The following is a 22,131-nucleotide window of genomic DNA, read 5'->3' as shown; positions in this document are numbered from 1 at the left end:
ACACACACACACACACACACACACAAAGGAATGGAAAAATAAATGAGGGTGTTGGTTCGAAACACATTTGTAAGTTTATGTGGTGGGAATCTATTGGTTAAAACTAATCAAACTGCTGCTGCTCTGAGATCAGACCAGTCTTTGTTCTGGCTGGCTTATCTCAGCTTTCTTCCCCTGCTAACTCATTACAGGAAATCAGGAGAGTGTCTGCCAGTTCATTGCCCTTTTTAATATACAGCAACAATTACCATATCCGGGCGAGGGAAGATTCTCTTACTAACACATGCTTGTGTATGAGGCAAACATAAGCTCAATTGTGTGTGCGAGAGGTTTGTTTGTGTATGTGCAAAGTAATATAGTAGATGTAAGAGGCATTTGCATGAATGTGTAAAGTTAAATAAAGAATATGAGAGTTTTTTTGTGTATGGTAAGTTAGTATACAGTATACTTGTTTGGTCAAACATGAATTATGGCCTGGCTATATGGCACCCCACACTATACTTGTGCATGCTTGAATATTTAAAATGTGCATACATGTAAACCCATTTGTCCACATAAAGCACACGCACACTTTTAAAAACCCTCAAATACGACAGGTATTGCAAAAATATGTTGTCTTAATGTATCTGAAACTTATTGACCAATATATCATTAATACTACCTTTATATAATGTATTCATGGTGTGTTTCAGTCACTTGATGTATTGGCGTTTTGTTTGGAAGACTGCTGACCGATATGGTTTAGTAGCCAGCTGGTTTCACTGGATTGTTTCCTCAGAATGATTTCAGCTCAATATTCATGATTGCCGGCAGCATTAGCAGCAGCAGCTTCCCACCTGTTGACATAAAACACAGCCATTGAACATTTTGAGTACCAGACGGTTCACACAAATAGCGGAGTAGTTTCCTCTACTGCAATCCCAAATTCTGTTAATGATAAAAAAAATAAAAAATAAATAGTAATTGCCCGTCTTGAATGAAGGCATATGGAGATAAAACAATGCCCTGGTCATTATTGGACATTTTACTGCTGGATGCTGGTATTTAATACACAACAATGTTAAGCAAATACTCTGTTAATATACTGACAGATTGCACTTTTCACTCGGGATCTGACAAAGTGCACTGAGGGCATTTCCAGGCATGTTTTAAGGTTTTTACAGAATGTTGTCGGAAGCCTAAGCCAGTTAAATGATCTGGGCCCCGGTCACAGCTGAAGCTCATTCCCCCTCACACCCACCCTGGAGGAGGTGACTCACACACAGCCAGCTGAACCCTGCTCATTGTGCCGTCTTGACATCCAGACAGACACTCAGTCTAATGGTGCATAACTTCATACTGTCACTATATGTCGCTTTATTCCGCCCCACCTCTAATTCTGCTTTTCCTTTTTTTTTTGCTCTCTGTACATATGCCTCTGAAGTGGTCTCAAAGTCATATCCTGGAGGAAGATGCATTACTGTCTGTCTGTGCCTGCCAGTCGCCTGCTCTGTCCAACTTGCTTAAATACTTATCTGTGTGTGTGTATGTGTATGTGTGTGTGGGGGGTGGGGTGTGTGTAAAGGTCATTGCTCAGTGATGGATGCTTGAGCATTTATCTTACACACACGATGAATGTTTATTTGCTTTGTGTGTGTGTGTGTGTGTGTGTGTGTGTGTGTGTGCGTGCGTGCGTGCGCGTTGTTGTGTTTTCCGAGCATCATTTGACTGAATCTCCGGTAGAAAACACCTTTGCAGTGCATCATAACTCTGCGTTCAGGCCTGTAAGGGATGAAATGCCAGTGAACATGATACGTGGTCAAAATATAAATGGTTTTACAGACAAACATTGTACAATTAGTGCGAAGAAATATAACATGAATAATACGTGAACAACCTTGACTTTCTTGGACATTTTGTAGTTTCAAAAATATATAATATAACCTCATGAAATTTACTTTAACATTATTAAATTTAGTATTTCTGACCAGACCTTCTCCTTACAACTTTGCTCTAGTACTAGAGTTCAAAGACTCCACAGGCTACCCTTTTCACATGACAATTCTTACCATATAGTCCACGCAGTTACAAGTTACAACGTTTCTGGCACAATTTATTTTTTTGATGTGAGCTCCCCCAAAGAACAAGCGCTTTACTTCCAGAGCTGCCATTCTCCGCCACTGTAGAACAATCACTCTAGGTAGAATTCCCTGGATCAAAAGCAGACACCAATTTCCTACACCCACTTCAGCCCGAACACAAAAAGTCATTCTTTGAGTCGAGGTTGCAGTGCTTGCTTCTTTTTGTTCTAGCAGAAAATATCCCTTTTTTCTTGCTGCTGAACTCCCGATCTATGTGTGTGTGGAATTCAAAACAATCCCAGAAAAACCCTAGAAAAGGCAGGAAATTGTTAACCTACAGAGGAGGTAGGTTCATGGAAAAAAAAACTCCTTTTCGAGAATGTATTGATCATAGATTAATGATGTCGGAACAGCGATTCTGGTTTCCTTTACTGTAACATACCAGGTGTCTTCTCTTTTGTTGCCACGGCTACAACATGGTGGCCTGTCTCTTATAACTACTATTACCCACCTGCTAACATGCTGTGACAGGCCTCCATAGGGGGGAGCGGCTGTGAAAAGAAGTGTGAGGGTACAGGTCACTTCAGTACATGAAACAATATTTAACCCAACCTGCTGTTGTTCTTCTGCCAACTAGGAATAGGCTTTCCATGATTCCATCCAACACTAACATTTTCAATAGTTTCCAGTTTAAGCTTGACTCTGGTGCTGAACAACGGATGAATACGGAGTATTCAGTTGTGCCTATGAAATACAGTTTTTTATATCCTATCATTTCAGGAAGACTGAAAGTTTGCCATAATCCCAACACGCTTTTTGCTTTGCTTTGAACACCCTTACATGTGTCAGGACTCAAGTATTTGACTCGACTTGACGGGTTTTGATGTTAAAGTCAATTATAAGAACTATTACTAATCATCCTTTGTGTTCCTGTTCTCCCGTGTTTCAGAAGCCGTAAGGGGTATCCCAGCACCCGGCGGAATGAACGGGAGCAGTCTTGGTGGATCGGTGTCCACCAGCCTCAGCGGGCAGCAGCTGGCCTCTGCCATCCCCTCGCCTTCCACCGGCAAAACCTGGCGCAGCAAGTCCATGAACCTCAAGCACAGCGCCACCTCGTCCATGTTGGCGAGCCCCACGAACTCGCTCTCCCCCACCCATTCACCCGAGGGTCCGCACGGTAACGATGGTTCAAAAGTAGGCAGCGGTGGACCCCCGAGGTCCATGCTGGAGAAGTTCCGCTTGATTAACCCTAGATCGGCGTCACGAACGTCTCCTTCCATGGCGGAGATGTCTCTGCAGGAGGAGGATGACATGTCGGAGTACGGTGAGGACAGTTTGACGCCCACGGGCTCTCTGTGCAGCAGCGGCAGTAGCAGTGCTACCACCAAGCAGATGCCTTCAAAGACCCCCATGTCGTCCCTCACTACGCAGAGCAAGACGTCCTCTTCGTCCCCCTCCCCTTCATTTTCAAAAGGTTCTGCCAATAGCAGCCGATCGGTGGCCTCGTCCAAAGACAAGGAGGACAAAAGCAGGTCTGGGAAATCTTCTAAGGACAGCTCTCCACCCAAAGAGGAGCGCGAGTCATTTGGTGACCCCACCAAGAAGACCTCCAAAATCGGCAGCCTCATCCCCAAGGGGGGGAAGCCATCATCCGGAAAGAAAGACGGCGGAACCTCGGCGTCCACTGGCATCCCCAAGCCAGGACTCAAAGCTCCCTCCACCACTACGTCCAAGCCCCAGAGTCAGTCGCAAAGCCAGACGGCCTTAAACAGCAGCGGCAACATGCGGGGTGGAGAGGGGGAGAGAGCCAAGCTTACCAAAGGAGGCCAAGGCGGCAGCTTCTACATACAGCGCTCCAGTGGGGGCCCAGAGGGCAAAAGGACCAGCATGACCTCCTCCACCAGCACCTCAGCCCTGTCTGGATCCAGTGGGATGCTGGGAGGTGGAGGGGGAGGAGCCCTCGGGGGGAACGGAGTAGTTCAGCTTCCTCAGCAGCAGCAGCACAACCATCCCAATACTGCCACCGTGGCCCCCTTCATGTACAGGTGAGATGTGTGTATATCGGCGTGTGTGTGTGTGTGTGCGTGTGTGCGTGTGTTTGTGTTTGTTCACTTGGGTCCCCTGTTGATCACACTTTATATCTTGCTAAAACATGTTTAAAACGTTCACTGAATTTTCATAACTTTTGCTAAAAAGGGATCTGAAATTGTGTGAGTAATTATTTGGCACAGCCTCTTTAGGAAGGTGTTGTGACGACCCGTGTGTGTGTGTGTGTGTGTGTGTGTGTGTGTGTGTGTGTGTGTGTGTGTGTGTGTGTGTGTGTGTGTGTGTGTGTGTGTGTGTGTGTGTGTGTGTGTGTGCATGCTCTACCATACATTGGATACAAATCAACCAAGAAACCAAGTTGATTTCCATCCCTATCACAACTTTTTGAACCCTTTTCTCAAAGTCATACCCACACACATTCAGACACACACACCTTTATTCTCTCACACTCACCCTGTGCAACCCCGGAGCACTCCCAGTCAGCCGCTGAGAGCTACAGTAGATGCACAGCAGGCACTCCCCACTGTGCATCTTGCTCTCGCCTCCACATCTATTCACAGTCATTACAGAACAAATTAACATCCGCTGCTTTCCAATTGCCAGAACCCATTATTCAAACGTCTGGGTTGCACGTTTGATGTGAGAACCCAGACATTGGCAGTTTTCAGGAACCCTTTCTCCTCCCTCTTCATTCAACTGCTGTTGTTTTGGACGCATGCAGCCGGCGTGTGGCCTCCCTGACGTTACAGTAATACGAGGTGCAGGAAGTGGGTAAATCTGCCCAGCGGGGGTCGATTTTCTCTTACAAGAGAAGAGGTAATCCAGAGAGGGGAAAAATGGAAGAGTCTCCAAAGTCTCTGGGAAGCCTTTGTGCTCTGAGAGAAAGAGAGTTAGGAATCCCATTAAACAAGACTTAATCCTTCAACCCTTCTCTCCCTCTCTCCACTTCGTCCTCCCTAGTGCACAGTCAGTTCCGCCACGATCGGCGGTGCGTCTTTTGAGCATTAGCATTACTTTAATCCCACACATTTAGCAAGTTAAAACAGCTGTGGCTCTGAGTCCTGGGCAGATAGGGAGAGATTGACAGTTTAGATGAAGGGAACCAAAATTGAAACAGCCCACTCAATGAGCGAAAAGTAAATTTGGCAAATGAGTGTTTGCAGAAAGTGTACCATCTGTGGGTTTCTGAAGGGACATTTTGAAGTTGGGTCTGAGTTTACCACTTGCAGCCATTTTTGTGTGTAATTGGGGCTAGATATGCCGGAAAGTAAGCAACAACGACAGCTGCTCCAAAATATACTTCAAATGTATTTATGATTTCAAAATCATCATCAAAAAAAAAACATTCCTAAACTGAATTTTGGCATTTTGAACAGGAATTTCCAAACTATATACTCGATACACTGAACCCTTTGCCCTTCTTGTACAACTGTTGCCCTAATTTTCATCATCGTTTTTCTCACGCTTTAAATGTTCTTCCTAACCAGTAGGCATGACCTGCAGCCATTAGTACTATGCAGACAGTGTAAAGGCCTCCTGCGGTGCCGCAATTAACCATCATTTTCAGCCCAATTAGGCATCTTTGTCTTGATCTTTCTCTCCCCCTACACCCACTGTAAGTTGTTGCCTGTGCCAGGTGTAATAGAGCAGTGCAGGTTTTGGGCTTTTTGCTGCAGTGAGTGAGTGTGCAGGATTGATTTGTTGCCCCTACCACGCGCCACACAAACGCTTTGCAGTGTCATTAGCTGTATCCTCCGGGTGCTCCTCTGCTCCTACAACCTCAGCTGACCCGACCGGTTCAGAAAGAGGACAAGGGATGATAGAAATACTGCGGTGAAATCAGCTGAGTGAAATGTGTGACATACAGTGTCTTTTAAATCATCGGTTGGTTAAATAACAAACCTTACCTGAATAGTTTGAGTGAAGCGTCTCTTAAAAGGTAGCAGAATCACCTTTTTAGTAAATAATCTTTTGTTACCTTTTCCCCCTCAATATATCTGCTTTCTAAACTGCTGTGTGCAGCAATGGTAGTGAATATCTCTGTCTCTGTGTTTGTGACTACTGAGGTGAGGGAAGCATTTTCATGCGAGCTAAAGTCACAGGCTGATGCTGCTGTCGCTATTGGAAGCAAATTTTTATCTGCAGCGCTGCAGGTGGTGATGGTGGAGGCATTTTGTGTGTGTGTGTGTGTGTGTGTGTGTGTGTGTGTGTGTGTGTGTGTGTGTGTGTGTGTGTGTGTGTGTGTGTGTGTGTGTGTGTGTGTGTGTGTGTGTGTGTGTGTGTGTGTGTGTGTGTGTGTGTGTGTGTGTGTGTGTGTGTGTTCAAAATTCACTGTGTAATTTCAGGGTTTTCATGCGTATGTAGTTTCAAGTGTTGGTTTGCATGCTTTTCATCCGTGTGTGTGTGTGTGTGTGTGTGTGTGGGCCTGTTATCTCTCTGAAGTGCGTTGAACTCGATCTTTGTTTCCTCACATCAGCAAACAAACTGCGGAGCGCGATGCAGCTCAGCCTTGAAGAGGACAGGCAGAGACACACACACACACACACACACACACACACACACACACACACACACACACACACACACACACACAGAGGCTGTCCCCTTCTCTCTTTAGAAGTGTCCATCTGTTGAATGTGTGACTGAGACCCAAAACTGACTAGAGATATTCAACATCGCAGCAACACAGTTAACAGATTGAAAGAATGGGAGATAAGATTCTGGCTTTTATCTCTATAAATTGTAAATTGTATCTCTCAGTAACCATTTGAATTACAACCACACACATCAGTACTTGTAAGACCATAATATGTGTATGCGATGCTTAATGTTTAATGCGATAAAAGTGTTTAACAGAAAATGAAACTAAACCCAGATGCTACTAATTGAATGGGTTTGAAAAAAAAAATTCACCCTTGGATAATAATAATAATATTAACTATTTCCCCTTGTCGTGATAAATGGGAAGCACAACTGCAATGGTGTTATTCAATGTGGATTGCTATTCATTTAGGTTTTTTGATTTGAATTAAACATGACCCATGAGCATCTTTAACCAATGTCAGCCAAAGCTCTCTCCTCATGGCTGTTTTGAAACGACCGTGGTAGCTGTCGTCCAACTTTTCATTTAACACCGGACATGTCAGCCAGCTTTGATAACCGCTATGTGTTGTTTCCCCTATGTGCCTTCAGGACATTCTCAGAAAACGACTGCACCATGGTGGCCCCAGCCGACCCCTGCCTCAGCCCCACCAAGGGGGAGCTGGTCTACAGCAAGACAGCCAAACAGTGCCTGGAGGAGATATCAGGTACAGATGGGTCAACACACACACACACACACATACACACACACACATGCATATGGCCTCTGGTCATACCATGTTTTCTCTGCGTGGGTGTGTGGATGTTTGGATGTGCATTAACATTTATCTCTTGTAACTGGTCGTATAGAAATGAAACCTTCATCTGCTGCTCAGCATCTATATTAACCCAGTCTTGACACTACATGACATTTCTCCTCTTTAGAAAATGGTAGAATAGGTTTGGCTCACATTAATACTGTCATGTTACATTATGGATTAGCTGTTTCTCTAACATTTGAGAAAAAGCCTGCGGGGTCTGTTGCAGTGTCAATGAAGGAAAGTTAAAGGGTATAACTGCAGGATGGGAGAGTTTGTGAAGGCAACTGCTGCGGATAGCACAGTGCACTGTTGTCTTGCAGTTGGTGTATGTGTGTTTTCCTGGAGAGTGTGTGTGTTTGTGTGTGTGTGTGTGTGTGTGTGTGTGTGTGTGTGTGTGTGTGTGTGTGTGTGTGTGCGTGCGTGCGTGCGTGCGTGCGTGCGTGCGTGCGTGCGTGCGTGCGTGCGTGCGTGCGTGCGTGCGTGCGTGCGTGTGTGTGCATGCGTGTTTACTGGGGGGATCCCTGTTCTAGCTGGTTATATGTCGTGAAGGGAAAAGGTCAGCACTGACAGACGGACACAGGGAGCATCTGTGGCTCTTGGTGTGCATTCCCGCAGGCCGCCATTATCTGTTCCAATCCCATTGCGCTGTCACCACCAGTCCTACGACACCTCGTCACATACACATCATTTATCGTTTCAAGCAGGGGTGGATATAGTCATGTTGGGCCCTGAGGCAAAGGCAGGTATTGGCCATATCCAGATGCATGGACTTCAAACTTGAACGACAATGGAGCATGAAAGCTGGGCGAAAGAGAAGATTGTGTTTTTGTTTTAGGATAACAGCCTGGAATCATTCAGAAACACCTATACAAAGGGGAAACTGCCGGTTAAAATAAAATGGTAGTGTTTTGTTTTACAAAGTGGGGAGACGACTGCAGACGTCTTTGTTGGCCCTTTAATTACAGCTAGCGGACATCTGATTCTGAGGGTTTCAGGATGGAGGGACGTTTGACCAGTCTGAAGGAGTTTTTAAACCGCTGACTTCAATTCCTGAAAGGCAGCAGGCTTGGAGGTTAAACCAAGCAACACCAGTTAGAACAACAACCGCTGGCACACAGAAATTCCACTGTTTCAATGGGATTTTGCCAGTTGCTAATTAAGACTTCAGTGTCACAGCTCCTTTGCCTCCCCATTTACCATTAAGGACTTTGTGTTGCGTAGAATTCCTCTGACGCACGTATGGTGAAACGATGTGTTGTTTGAGGTTCAATGTTATCTAGTTACTGTGGATTGCTATAAATGATTTGGATTTCTGAGAGAATGTTGAGCTGTTTTAATGAAATGTCATACATCCTAATTTGGAATGAATGTCCATGCGTAAAAAGACCAAAGTAATATAGGTCAACTGCTCCGATCAAGACGGCTCAAATCGATGTAAAATGAGACGTCAAGTTCAAAGCACAGCGTTGCACAAACAACAGCGTGTGATTACAGGGTTTGGTTTTGTCAGGTTTTTCGGCGGTGACATTCCAGACGTTTTGCCTTCTCGGTCTCTGGCTTTTCCCAAGCCCGTCATTTAGAGGGGCTAAAATTAAACTGCAGCCTGCTGACCGTTCTCCCTTTGTTTTGGGGGTCCCATTTCAAACACGCGCTCTTTGTTTATCACACATTCCACGGCCGTTTCACATCCTCATCCGTCGAGAGGCAGAAATTAGTCTCTGAATGGGAAATCCAAGTGTATGCGCACCACAGAAATACCACACGACAAGCCTGCTGCTCATGTTTACATGCATACGAGATGAACCAGTGTCTATACTGACAGCGTCAAATCAGCACAAACATAGTCCTCATTCACATGTGGATTGAGGCAGGGAAAGCAAACAGCTGACATAAGCTCAAGTTGATCAAGCTCATTGATTTTGATCTATTTTGATTTATCACCGCCCAGACATTTATAATGAACCCGACAGCTCAGTCGCTTGCAGTGTAAACACATAAGGCGACAACCTTTAATTATGGTTTCAGTAGGCAACTGCTTCCGAGCCATCTGTAACCAGGATTTGAAGAATGTGTGCGTGGAAGACAGACAGCTGTGACCGATAGCGACAGGGCTAATAAAGCTAGCATTGATTGATGGAGGATATCTTGGTTCTGTGGTCCCATAGTTGATCTGCGATAAGCTGCCAGCTCGCCTGTTTTAACCCCTCGACGTAACGTTTAATTAAGTCTGGTAATGCGGCGGGGGATTGCAAGCTTCACAGGTGCACTGTCCACACAAGTCAGCGTCACACTGAAAGGGAAGGATGGAGAGAGAGAGAGAGAGGGCGAATGATAGCGTGAGGGATAAAAGATGAGGAGGGAAGTGGAGAGAAAGTGAGAGAAGGAAGGGGGATTAGGAGGTGCAGGTGAATAGGGTACAATTTTAACTCATAGATATCATGAAACATTGCCGGTTGATTACTTACATTAAAGCAATTACTTCTTGTAATCTAAAAATACTGTTTATTATGGAAAGTTTAGTTGTTGTTAAAGTATTTAAAAAAAAAAACTAATGTTGAAATAATGTGCATGTAAAGATGGGTGTATAGGAGAAGTATACAGATGCAAACAGACAACCTTTTAGTTGGAAGCAAAATAGCTAAACGAAAAAATCGCAAAATTGACCAGTGCTTGAAAAAAACAATGTTTTTGCCTGCCTTGTCTCGCCTTTAGAGATGGAGAGAGAGAAACAGAGAGAGAGAGAGAAAGAGAGTGAGTGTGCTGCAGGCTGCATGCTGGAATGAGCAAGCAGACCAAGAGAGAGAGAGAGAGAGAGCTACAGTATGTGAGGCTGCATGTTTCGCCGGCTTCATTCTCCGCTGTTAGTGTGAGAAGAGAGAGAGAGGGGGGGGACGGAAGTGTGGTGGTGAGTTGGTAATTACAGGAGGAGACAGAAGGTGCTAGGGAGAGAGAGAGAGAGAGAGAGATAAGAGTGAAGGAAAGAGAGGCTGTCATTTCATAGGAAGGCAAAAGATAAAGGGGGGAACGTGCCGGCGAAGGGAAGGGAGATGTAGCGACGGATCGTTCATCCACGCCCCCCCGACTGTGTTGTGTGGTGGAGGCACGGGAAAAGACAAGACGGAAAGGAGCCGAGAAGACCATAGAGAGAGAGAGAGAGAGAGAGAGAGAGAGAGAGAGAGAGAGAGACAGCATGAGGACAGGAGGGGAAGAAGAAAGAAGCATTAATAGGTGTTTTCTGACCGTGAGTATGGACCGACTCAGGCATGGATCTGGATACTCCCTACATGCCTGAAAGGGGGGATTTCTCTCTCTTGCCTCTGAAGACTGGACATTGGACAGGAGGCTTGGGGACGCGGGGACACGTCTCTATGCCTCCTCCTCCGTCCACCGTTTCCTCCATTCCTACATTTGCTCTCTCGTTCACAGCCCGGCCAAGATGTGAAACGGACAGGTATAGCTCCACTCCACACACTCGCATAGTTTCACTCACTGATCTCGAGGCTTGAAGGTAAAGGGGGAGCAGCGATGAAGAGGGGAGCAGAGTTCTCGGTTTATCAAGGGGGCAGCCCGGCTCGGCGGACCCCCCAGCCCCTCCCCGACAACCTCAACCTGCGGATCAAGCAGCGCTCCCTTGCTAACCTGACCCTGCTCAGTGACGGCGAGCAGCGGGTCTACTCCTTTGAGCTGGACGAGCCACCGCCGCTGCCGCCTCGTTTCTCACTACCGCAGAACTTTCCATTGTACTCGTCTCCCACACAGAGGGCGGGAGGCAGCCTGCAGGGAAGCCCCAGGAAGGAGGTGGTGACCAGGGGAGCAGGAGGGTCGCGCGGCCCCAGAGCCAGGTCCCTGTCTCTCTCCCTGACCAAGGTGCTCTCCCAGTCGGAGCACTCCCTCATCCCGGTGCCTTGGAGGTGCACGGGTGCAGGTGGGCGGCCGCAAAGGGCTTCGTATGGGGGTCACATGCGCACTGAGCAGGCCAAGACTTCCAGAGACGAGGGAGGGGGGACGGACGAAGAGGGCAGCAGCGGAGGCACGGACGAGGAGCAGGCAGAAGCCAAGGGAGGGGATGGTGGTGGGAAGAGAGGGGGAAAGGAGAAGGATGGAGGGTACTGGGCAGAGGAGGAGGTCTCTGGGGGAGGGCCTCGAGAGGGGACGGCTCAGCTGGACAAGGAGGTGATCCTCACCATGCTGGGTGACCTGGAGAAGGTGCTGCACACACAGCCTCGCCCACGTAAGTCAACGCTGTGAGCCATGGTCCAGGAAACAGGCATGAATGTGGGACATCATATACTGTCTAGATGCATAAATGAAAGGGTTATTGTGACACTAGCCGTTGGGGATTTAGTGCAGGAAGTGAAATAACTTAAGGTCACCTTTCATGCAAAATGCACTTTAATTTAGATTGGACATCGGTGTGTCTAGAGACTCCCAAACTATGAGAAAAAAAACCCCAGTCAGATTTCTTTCCCCTTATGATGTCATATGTGGGAGAGGCCACGCCCCCTCGTTACCAACCTAGCTCTCCCCCAGATACCCCTCAAATCTACCTGCCAGTAATATTCAAACAGGCAGTTCGATTCAGGGAATCAGAGGAGACTTAGAGAGACAGGTCTAAAACGGAGCGTTTCAGTCCAAGGCTGACCAGAGGAGATTCAGCAATGGCACTGTGAGAAATATAAAGGATTTTTTTGACACTTTTTTTGTAGAAACCCAAATTACAATTTTGAAACTAAAACTGAACATAATATGTGACTTTAATGTTAATGTAAAGGGACTTAGTTCTGGTCAGGTTTCTTTTTCTAATTCAACTTGAGCAGAACATGTGAATTTCAGAGCACACACAGCCTTCAATAAGCAGGTTGTTTTCTTAATCCCCACAGTGGAGAAACCTATTTCTCAGAGCACACTATTAGCATTTTAAGACATAATTGAGACGAAATGCGTGGGACTAGCATAAAACACACCCTCCCTCTTACTATTCACACACACATTCACACAGGTGCTGTTAATGCATCTCCACCTACAAGATGTGCACGGACAGCCGCAGTCTGAATTCATGGACACCAAATATCTGTTTGTAACACGTACACATCCTTTTTGTCACTCACGTCCACACACACACACACACACACACACACACACACACACACACACACACACACACACACACACACACACATACTCACACACACACATACTCACACACACACATACTCACACACATTGTCTGTAGATGAAGCTTCCTGCTGTGTGTGTGTGTGCAGCATTGTTAAGTGCTGTACTGTGAATGTATCTGCCACAGATCCCTTGCCATACCTGGACAGTGGCTCTAGTAACGCCTAGCTTGGCAGACCTTAACATAGAATATACCTTGTGCTTTTGGAACCAGCACCTGTGTAGAGAAAATTGTATGAGTGGATAGGGAAGGAGGGGAGGGGAGGGGAGGGGGGGTTCAGTTGACGAGATGGGCCGTTTTTTAACATAGTTGTGCCAGCAGAGACCATTATTGTGACTTAAAGATGCACAGCACTGCCAGCAATGAGCAGATTAGTGCTGATATCCTTCAAGCAGGTTGAAGCATGATGCAGCATTAAGAAGAAATACATTGAGATAGGGATGATGGAAAAGTAACACCTCTTCCACAGGAAACGCACCTCCCTCTCTGCTGGTGGCTCACACAGACACCGTGATCAATACCTTATTATTACACCGTTCAGTGTGTGTGTGTGTGTGTGTGTGTGTGTGTGTGTTTATGTTTATGTTTATATATATATGTTTCTGAGAGATCTATCTAGACAGTGGAGGACCCATTTACATTCTTTTGTAGCACACCTCACCCCTGTCAAAGTTGGCTTTCGAAGTATCCAGCTGCTTTCCAGGCAGTTTGTGCTTTTAGCCTAGGGGAGCAGTTGTCGTCGATACGTATTAACAAGCGCTCAATGTGCTGCAACCCTATTTGGAAGCAGATTCGGCAACAGGGCCATGAAATTGCGCGTGGCTACATCTGTGTGTGTGTGTGTGGGTGTGTGCGCGTGTGTGTATGTGTGTGTGACAGAGAGTGAGAGCTGCCATAGCGACCCGCCAGTGTCTGAAGGCCAACGCTTCATTAAGGCTGATTTGTGAGAAAATGCTGCAACAAGAGCGGAGCCAGCCCTAAGTAATGTCTAAGTTGTGCGTTTGCCTATGTGAACATGTCTGTGTGTGTGGTAGTGTGTGTGTTGGCATGAATGTGTGTGTGTGTATTTTAATTAGATGACTGGGATTGGTTCCCTAATAGTATTCAGCTGGAGCGAGGGGCATCAGCTCGAGCTAGCGTGCATGCATTATTGAAGAGAGAGCGAGAGCTGGCACCAAAGCGCCCACTGGTACAGTGTGTGTGTGTGTGTGTGTGTGTGTGTGTGTGTGTGTGTGTGTGTGTGTGTGTGTGTGTATGTGTGTGTGTGTGTAAACGCGTCCGTCCCAAATGGAATTTTCATTTGCATTATATTGTGTCAACTCATCCCGAGCAGCGTTTGTTCAACACCATTTATGTTTGTGTCTAAGAGTGTGTGTGTGTGTGTGTGTGTGTGTGTGTGTGTGTGTGTGTGTGTGTGTGTGTGTGTATGTGTGTGTGTGTGTGTGTGTGTGTGTAACTTTCCCTCCCTCTGCCCCCACTGACCTGGTCTCAGTTTGACAAGCCAAGGACCTGGACATCAGCTTGAATCCCAAATGAACGCTTTGTGGCTTCTCACCTGTGTAGTGTTAAATACTGAAGTGAAAACCACTACGGCTATGATGATATGTATGAGCAGCCACTGCATTAGCACATGAGGTGCTCGGGATTTAGCAAAACAAATCTGCAAGGGTAGGATGCTGAGCTAAACGATTGCTTATAGGTGTGGTGTTTCTCAAAAGGACTTTTCTAATTCAAAAGACTGTGTGTGTGTGTGTGTGTGTGTGTGTGTGTGTAACGTTATGGTGCCTATGGGGTGCTATTGCGCTGCACAGGTGGGACTATTGCTCTTGTACAGCAGCCAAGTGCTCACAACATATCCCAAATGCACACACACGCCTTGGGCGGCCTCTCATGATATAAAATATATAAATGGCTAATAGCATTCCATTCTGAGCTTCAACATTTTTTTTTTTTTACATGCGCTCCATCCTGACATCAATACATTCAGGGCTCATTGTCAGTGAGCACAGTTTTTGTCACTGTGATTTGCCTCATGGATTTGTAATTACCGGTCGTAAAGTGGACAGCTGATCTGGGGTCAGAGGTTAAGAGCACGTGGCCTCCAACCACCTCGACATCACACAACCTGCGCTCTATTTGTTCTGCCAAGACAAAACATGACCTCAATTATATACCAGACTGCTCTTTACCCCCTGTGTGGTCATCACACTGCGCCATACAGTATAATTGAGGTCAGGTTTGGACTTGGAGTTTTTTGGAAGGATCTTTTGAACATGGGAACTGTGGTGTTTTGATTTCAAACAACGTGACTTAGACTATGTTAATTGTTGTTAGCTTGATGTCCTTGCATTTTACGCTAATGTATTGGATTTGAAACCAATACAAAAAAAATTCAAGATTGGAATAAATTAAAATAGGTTTCAACTGACTTTTTTCTATAGGAAAGTCGTGGCCAAGATGTCTGCTTGAACTGCACCAGTAGTGCATGTACAAAATAAATGATTCCCCTTTCAAAATGGAGACTTTAAAAAAATTCAGTGTTGACTTCTCCAGGGCATTTTTATCCACATGTATTGCACCTGCTGAGCATGGCCACATCCAACAATGTACATTGTCACACAGCATCCACCACAACAGGGGGACTGGTGTCAGTGTGCAGGCGACAGGGCTACACACATACACACACACACACACACACACACACACACACACACACACACAGGCTGTGTCGTTTAGGTCTGTTCAAATCAAATCAAATCATCCTTTTTCCGGTGTGGGCACAATTTTTTGCACACAGTGGCATTTCATTTGAATGAAATGTATACAGTCTGTGCATTATTGCTAGTGAGTTTATCCAATTGCCTTGAGGGGGCAACTCTGTAATTGATTTTTTATAGCTACCCAGGGAAAACTGGCATAGCTTGTTCTGCTTATTTACAATCCAGCCATGCTTCATTATGCCACATTCTATTTCTCCTCCTGACACAGAGATTTGCCACAGGAGTTGCTGGGGGGGGCATTGTTCAACCTACCACTGCTCCAATATGCCACCGTTTGCCCCCAGTCACTGTCAGCACAGTAGCTTGCTGCCAGTGTTAGCACTCAGAGCACTGAAGTCAGCTCATAGTGACAGAGCACAGCTTCTCGCACTCGTCTTACAAACTTGGTGCATTGTCGCCCTGTTGTAGCAATGAGATCTGCTGGCTCATTCATCTGTACTATGGAGACATGTTTACCTTGTGAAAGCACCTTTTAAACTAGAAAAGCAGTTTGACTGACATCCGTTCTATGTGCCACACCACTTTGTGTTCCCCAGCCTGTGGATATACAGTAGGCTAATAGCTTGACGAGCTAACAGAAGAGGCTTAATTGGAGCAGACAAGCAGATCGTTTGGTGAGCGCCCACAGCTCGCAGTTTCAAAAATGTTGCCCACCTCTTTGCTTATTAGTAGCGCTGGAAATGTCTGGGTGAAACATGCGCTACACACACGCTATATAAACACACGTGAAACATATGACGCGCTCTCTTAGCTGTACATTGCTGTAGGGCAGGGATGAATGATGCTAGAGTGTTTTACCGGCTTGGCTGACAGAGAAGCATAGTTTCTGTGACAGAGTTTGCTATCACGGACAAGATTCTGTCCCCGGACTATCTGACGGAGCGAGTGGTGTCATGATGGCAAGACATTTCTGCAATCGAGCCCTGAAGGGAAGACACAGCCACTGCTGCGTAAGATATTGTAGCTGCTTTCCAGACTAGATGAAGTGTGTGTGCTGCATCCTGACAGGCCCATTCATTGTATGGCTGGCTTCACAATATTGTCAACACGGGTTTAAGAAAAACATGGACCCGTGCTTGGCCGTCAGCGCCATCCGTCATCATTGTGTGTGTGTGTGTGTGTGTGCGTGTGCGTGTGCGTGTGCGTGTGTGTGTGTGTGTGTGTGTGTGTGTGTCTCTGTCTCCGAACATCTCAGTTAACCTCATGTGAAATGTGTGTGTCTCTTAAGGAGAGGATCCCGAAGCGAGACGCATGCGGACGGTGAAAAACATCGCTGACCTGCGGCAGAACCTGGAAGAGACCATGTCCAGTCTACGGGGGACACAGATCAGCCACAGGTAGGCACCGCTCATGACAACTGTCTTTGCCTACCACTGGTAATGGTAAATGACTCGCATGCGTATGGCAAAAAGGGACAACAAACGAACAGCAGTCCACATTTTCCCAGGTAGTCCTGGATTCCAAAATGAACGGCCTTGCGTGTTTCTATATATAATGGGTGTCCTGGGGAAGTTCCCATGTTGGAAGAAGAAGTACTATAGAATGAATAACATAATACATCTTCACCTCATCACTTGATATTGTGGAAAGACTTGAGGCAGTGGTGGATGATGGCATCTTTAGTAACTTGCTTCTAAGGCAATCGTACCTTCTGTAATACTCCCATAAGGAGGGGTTGGCAAAGAAGCGTTGCAAACTTGTATCTCACCGCTAGATACCGCTCAATACTCTGCTATCACACACACTGCACCTTTAAGCCGCTATGTTGTTTAACTGGGGACAATAGTGTAGCATGTAATGGCTCCAACAGGACCATTCATAAGTCACAACCCAAATGTTGATAGATCCCATCTGCTTCTAAGGCGTTATACTTCATTATTTATAGTTTGAATGGCATTGGATGAGTGTTATCATTGGTAACGTCTGACCACTAGTGCTACATTTGTTCCGGCTTCAAAAATTCAAGCCCCCAGCAGGCCCCCCTGCAGGCATCAAGCAGCTTCACCCAGACTGTGTTCTAGAAATGAGTCCAAATGCAGAGAAAAACTGATTCTGCTACCAGTGGTTATTCTGAGGCACGTACGTCTGTGTTAGGAGACTTGTGATACAGTCGCATCGAGAAAAGTTTGATTGCCAGGGGAAATATGTGGCACTTTAGATGCTAAATGCTCCAGCTGCTCCCCCTGCCTGTGCTAGTCGGTGTCGGGCAGGTTAGACAACTGTTGGTATTTAGATCTGCTGAGTGTGAAAGCAATACTGAGGAAGTTGAGAGCGAACCAGGACGGTAAAGTTACAGCCTAGAATATCTAAACGGTGAGTTTTCTTGCAAGAACAACAGAGCATCTGGAATTTTATCATTGTATCAGAGAACTGCTACGTTGGCCTGCTTTCAAGGACTATTTTCACTTTGTAAGAAGAAGATGAGGAGACATATTTTAACTCCTGCCAAAATGCGTCACATCCCAAACAAAAGACTCACTTTGAAGAATACCCACACGTCACGACCAACCCACAAGAAAAAAAAAGAAAAGAAAAGTCACTTTTACTTGTGCATCCCTTGTTCTTGAAAAAAATGATATATAAATAAGAAGCAGCAGTCCTGATTTGAATATCTCTGACTCAACCCTCTATGCAGTTTATCCCAGCGATCCAACAGGGAGATACAGTATGTCAGCAGCTATTAATGAGGTTCCCTCTACATTACCGCGCCCGCGTTCTCCGCAACGTTTTGCCGTGTTTGATTAACAAACATGGCGTCGCCTCCCTCGCCAGCTGCTGCCACACACATGTAATGACATTTCTGGAGCTGATGGACAACCAGCACCTTAAAAGACTGTCCCATCTGTGAGCCATGGGGCGCAATGGGCAATCTAATAGCCTGGATACTGCGGCTATGGCGGACACAAAATCTTCCCCATCGGTTTATGTCAGCTCCCCGGGCATTGGCCCCCTATACGTGCCTCTATCTATTTCTCCCTCAGTCTATCATTTTGTGGGGTTTTATTTTGCCCCATTTGTGGTGGAAAATGGTGGCCGGGGCTGCCGACAACCATGGCAGATGGCAGTCTACCTCTGTGTGTGTGTCTGGTGTGTGTTTGTGTTTGTGTTTGTTTATGTGGTGTGTGTGTGTGTGTGTGTGTGTGTGTGTGTGTGTGTGTGTGTGTGTGTGTTAGTGTTAGTGTGTGTGTGTGTGTGTGTGCGTGCGTGCGTGTGTGTGTGTTAGTGTTAGTGTTAGTGTGTGTGTGTGTGTGCGTGCGTGCGTGCGTGTGTGCGTTGGCACGATCAATACAGCGCCATTGTCTCATCGCCACATTTAATCCAATGGAGTCCAGGTGTGAGGTGTGTGTTATTGGTCTGAGAAGGAAGTCTCATTCACAATGCATTAGATACACAAGGGCAGCCAGCCAGAGATAGCAGTAGCCCCGGTGAAATAGTGTACTGTGTCTACTACTGCACTGTTCAATCATCAACCATTAGATTTAATGGGAAAAGTGTAAGGAAGTTTGCTGTCAGGCGTGTGCCTGTGTCTAACATGGTTATAGTTCTGAATGTGAAAATGGCCTCAGTGTATGCATACCAATTGTGTCCATGACAAAAGGCACCCAGCCCCAGACCATCCTAATCTGAAATGCCTGTTATCAGCGTGAAGCTTTTCGAAGCGCCTTCAGTAATTAATCACCGTAATGCACCAGCAGACACGACTGTCATATTCATCACTCTGTCTTTCTATCAAAGAATTCGAGCAGGACCCTGGAAATGTAAAAACGTAGTCCGCACGCACAGCTAGAGCCACCATACTTTCCTCTCAAGAATAGCTTTCTCTGAGTGACACTCAGTTGTATGCGTTGTATAAAAGCTGATTTGTAATTTTGAGATTTTATAAGTTCATGATAATTTAAAGTTGCACTTATTAACTTTACTAAATCAGGTTTGCATTCATTATTTGGAAATGTTTTGTATTTTGGGGGCATTTTTCACAGTTAGCATCAGAATTAGTTTTAATGCAGGTTACGTTCACACATACAAGGAATTTGCTTATATCAGATGGTGCACACACAATTACAACACAGTTAACATAATCATAGAGAACATGTGTAAAATGTATCTCAAAGAATATTAAGAGAAATATATGTAATGGTCAATTTTTGAAAAGAAGAGCTGTACAATTGTGTGTAGTGATGAAGACAATAAAGTGCAATGAATCACAAATGGAGACGTATCCCAACATGTAATGCCTTTTATCAGCAGTTGACAGTTGATATGTGTCAAGTAATAAGGGGAGAAGACCTGGGAACACCAGTTCATCCCGTCATTTTTTATTTATTTCATTTCAAGGTGCTTTTGTCACCCCAAACTCCATTGTTACTGTGATAGAGGGTGTGCTCGCTCATTCACTCATGGAGCAGAATAAGCTGGGCAGTGGCTTTGACCAAACTAAGCAGATAGTCAGTGCATTCAAACGTACAACATTATTACTTATCCAATCGTTCTCAGTGAAATGTGGAACATCTGTTTGATTCGGATGCCGTTGCTTGTCACATGACAGGTGTGAACATGTGCATGGCATTGTATTGTCATTCAAGACAGGTGTTCTTCCCATCTGTCCGTTATGATTGCACTGGTAAGTAGTACAGAAAGCCAGCGCTATGCAAATACAACCCCAAACACCAACTCTAAATATTATAATGACTTTAACCACCGCAAGCATTTCCATATTCATGTGGGTTGGAAAAACTGGGTTAGCGCTCTATAATCATGCTCTTTTTCCACCAAAAGTTTTGCAGCATTATGCGTTGGGACTTGTACAAACGTAGCTTGAACGATTGTGGAGTTGTAGGTCTCCTGGAAGCTAGTGGCGGCTAATGTTCCCTCAAAATGACTGAGCCAGTTGAAATGGGCCCAGTGTAGTTCGGCTACAGTTTCAAAACCTTCTCCCTTATCTCATTGAAGTGACCTTGCCTCCTTGATGCTGCAGCCATCACCACATCGGCTCAATTCAAATCTTTGGGGATCCAGTTGTGTCTGGGCCTCCACACACAATCTGTATTGATCAAAAACAAAACACATTTAATTTCCCTCCTCTGTGTTGTTTTCTTCTATCTAGTCAGACAATGAAAAAAATGGTATTGATTGACACCTGTGAAGGGAAAAGAGAGAGCTCCGTGTGTGTGAAGAATTGCTTTGATCTTCAAGGACAAACCTGGCACGGCGAACATAAAGAAAAAAAGGTGGAACTCTCCCCTTGCTCGTCTCGTCTCCCCAGTCTGCTCAGTCTTAGGGGGGGGATCCCTGTGTTGTCCCAAGGGATTTCAGCAAAACCGCCCGATGACATTTGGAAAATAATAGCTTCTACTCGGTTGGGGGTTTGTTTATTTGGTGTTTACACAGAGAGCGAAAGAGGCGTGCTAAATTATTCATTGCTTTGGAACACGAGGAGCTAGCCTGTGCCTGTGTCTCTTAAATACATTTAGCCAGGCGCTTTGATACCAAGCCATTGGCAGGTGTATACTACTGTACTGTAAAAGTGAAGGCCTAAATGACCAGAATGTACTGAACAGTAATAATGAGACACTTTTCAACTGGGCGACATTGTTCCTGGGAGAGCAGTCAGAATGAGTTGAGAAGTGACATGATTGAGCTGTGGAGAGGTAATACCAGGCACTTCTTCTTGACAAGATGAGTTTGCAGTCGATTATAGGAGATGGAAAGGGATTTCTGACCTGTGTGTGTGTGTGTGTGTGTGTGTGCGTGCGTGCGTTGGCAGAGGGGTGGGGACCCTAACTCAAGGTCCAGATAGAGAACATTGTTTAGGTCTCACTATTATAGGTCAGAACCCATCTGCACAGCAATCATGAACACATCCACGTGCGAATATAGACACACATGTTCACAAAACAAGGCTTCCTAGAAATGTTGGATCACATGCCAGTATTTTCTCTCCCTCAAAAACTGCAGGGCAGTAGCTGTGAAACCCAGCAAGCATGACTTTGTATCTTAGAAACCAAGTGTATAAATATGATATGGCATTGTTCTGCAATGAGGCCGTGGCACTCAATTCTAAAAATACAATAACTTACATAACAATAGAATATGTTGTGGTATTTGTGGTGTAGCTATTTTCTTATGTATTACTGTGGTTTAATGTGAGTACAGAAAAAATACAGTACTGCAATTATGAACAACCACCGTGGTAAATATTGAAGATGATACTGTATGATGGGAAGCCTTTTGAAGTGGTGCTGCAGAATTCCACTTTCCACCAAGATCAGTTGAATGCCTCTCCACCAGAGATCCATGGGTTTTATAACTGGTAAAACTCTCAGACCTCGTTAGCAGCAACTATAGAGAGAAAAAGTTCCAGTGTGTGTATTTATATATTCAGCATTGCTCAGCAATAACCAATTCCCTGCTGTCGACATGGATTCTTCTCCCGCTGAGATCTTGGCTAAACACAACACACTCGCCCTCTGTTGGGGTGTATTTTAGTTTTTTGGGCTCTCTTTTGTAACAGAACAGTGTTGGGAAGCAAAGAACCTTAAAAAAGCAGCATGGATTGTGGGAAATCTGTGATCCTAATGTTGAGGAATATTAAAAATGTCTATAGAACTCTAAGAATACCAATGCTTTATGTTATGCATATGTGAAAAGCAAACAATACCAATGTTATA

At 45.4% G+C, this 22,131-nt stretch overlaps 1 protein-coding gene across 7 annotated transcripts in view; it reads left to right on the top strand.

Annotated features, from left to right (window-relative positions):
- The window catches only part of nav3 (neuron navigator 3), a 136,951-nt gene that overhangs the window by 45,067 nt on the left and 69,753 nt on the right, over positions 1-22,131 (top strand). For all 7 annotated transcript variants that reach the window (XM_080051313.1, XM_080051312.1, XM_080051311.1 and 4 more), the window contains exons 7-9: positions 3,010-4,105; positions 7,299-7,414; positions 16,692-16,800. In XM_080051313.1, the coding sequence (XP_079907439.1) occupies positions 3,010-4,105; positions 7,299-7,414; positions 16,692-16,800 (1,321 nt within the window). The remainder of the gene's footprint in view (positions 1-3,009; positions 4,106-7,298; positions 7,415-16,691; positions 16,801-22,131) is intronic.

Source organism: Ammodytes marinus (assembly GCF_949987685.1).
Source record: "Ammodytes marinus genome assembly, chromosome: 22".
Classification (NCBI taxonomy): domain Eukaryota; kingdom Metazoa; phylum Chordata; class Actinopteri; order Uranoscopiformes; family Ammodytidae; genus Ammodytes; species Ammodytes marinus.
This window is presented reverse-complemented; position numbering and strand designations above follow the sequence as displayed.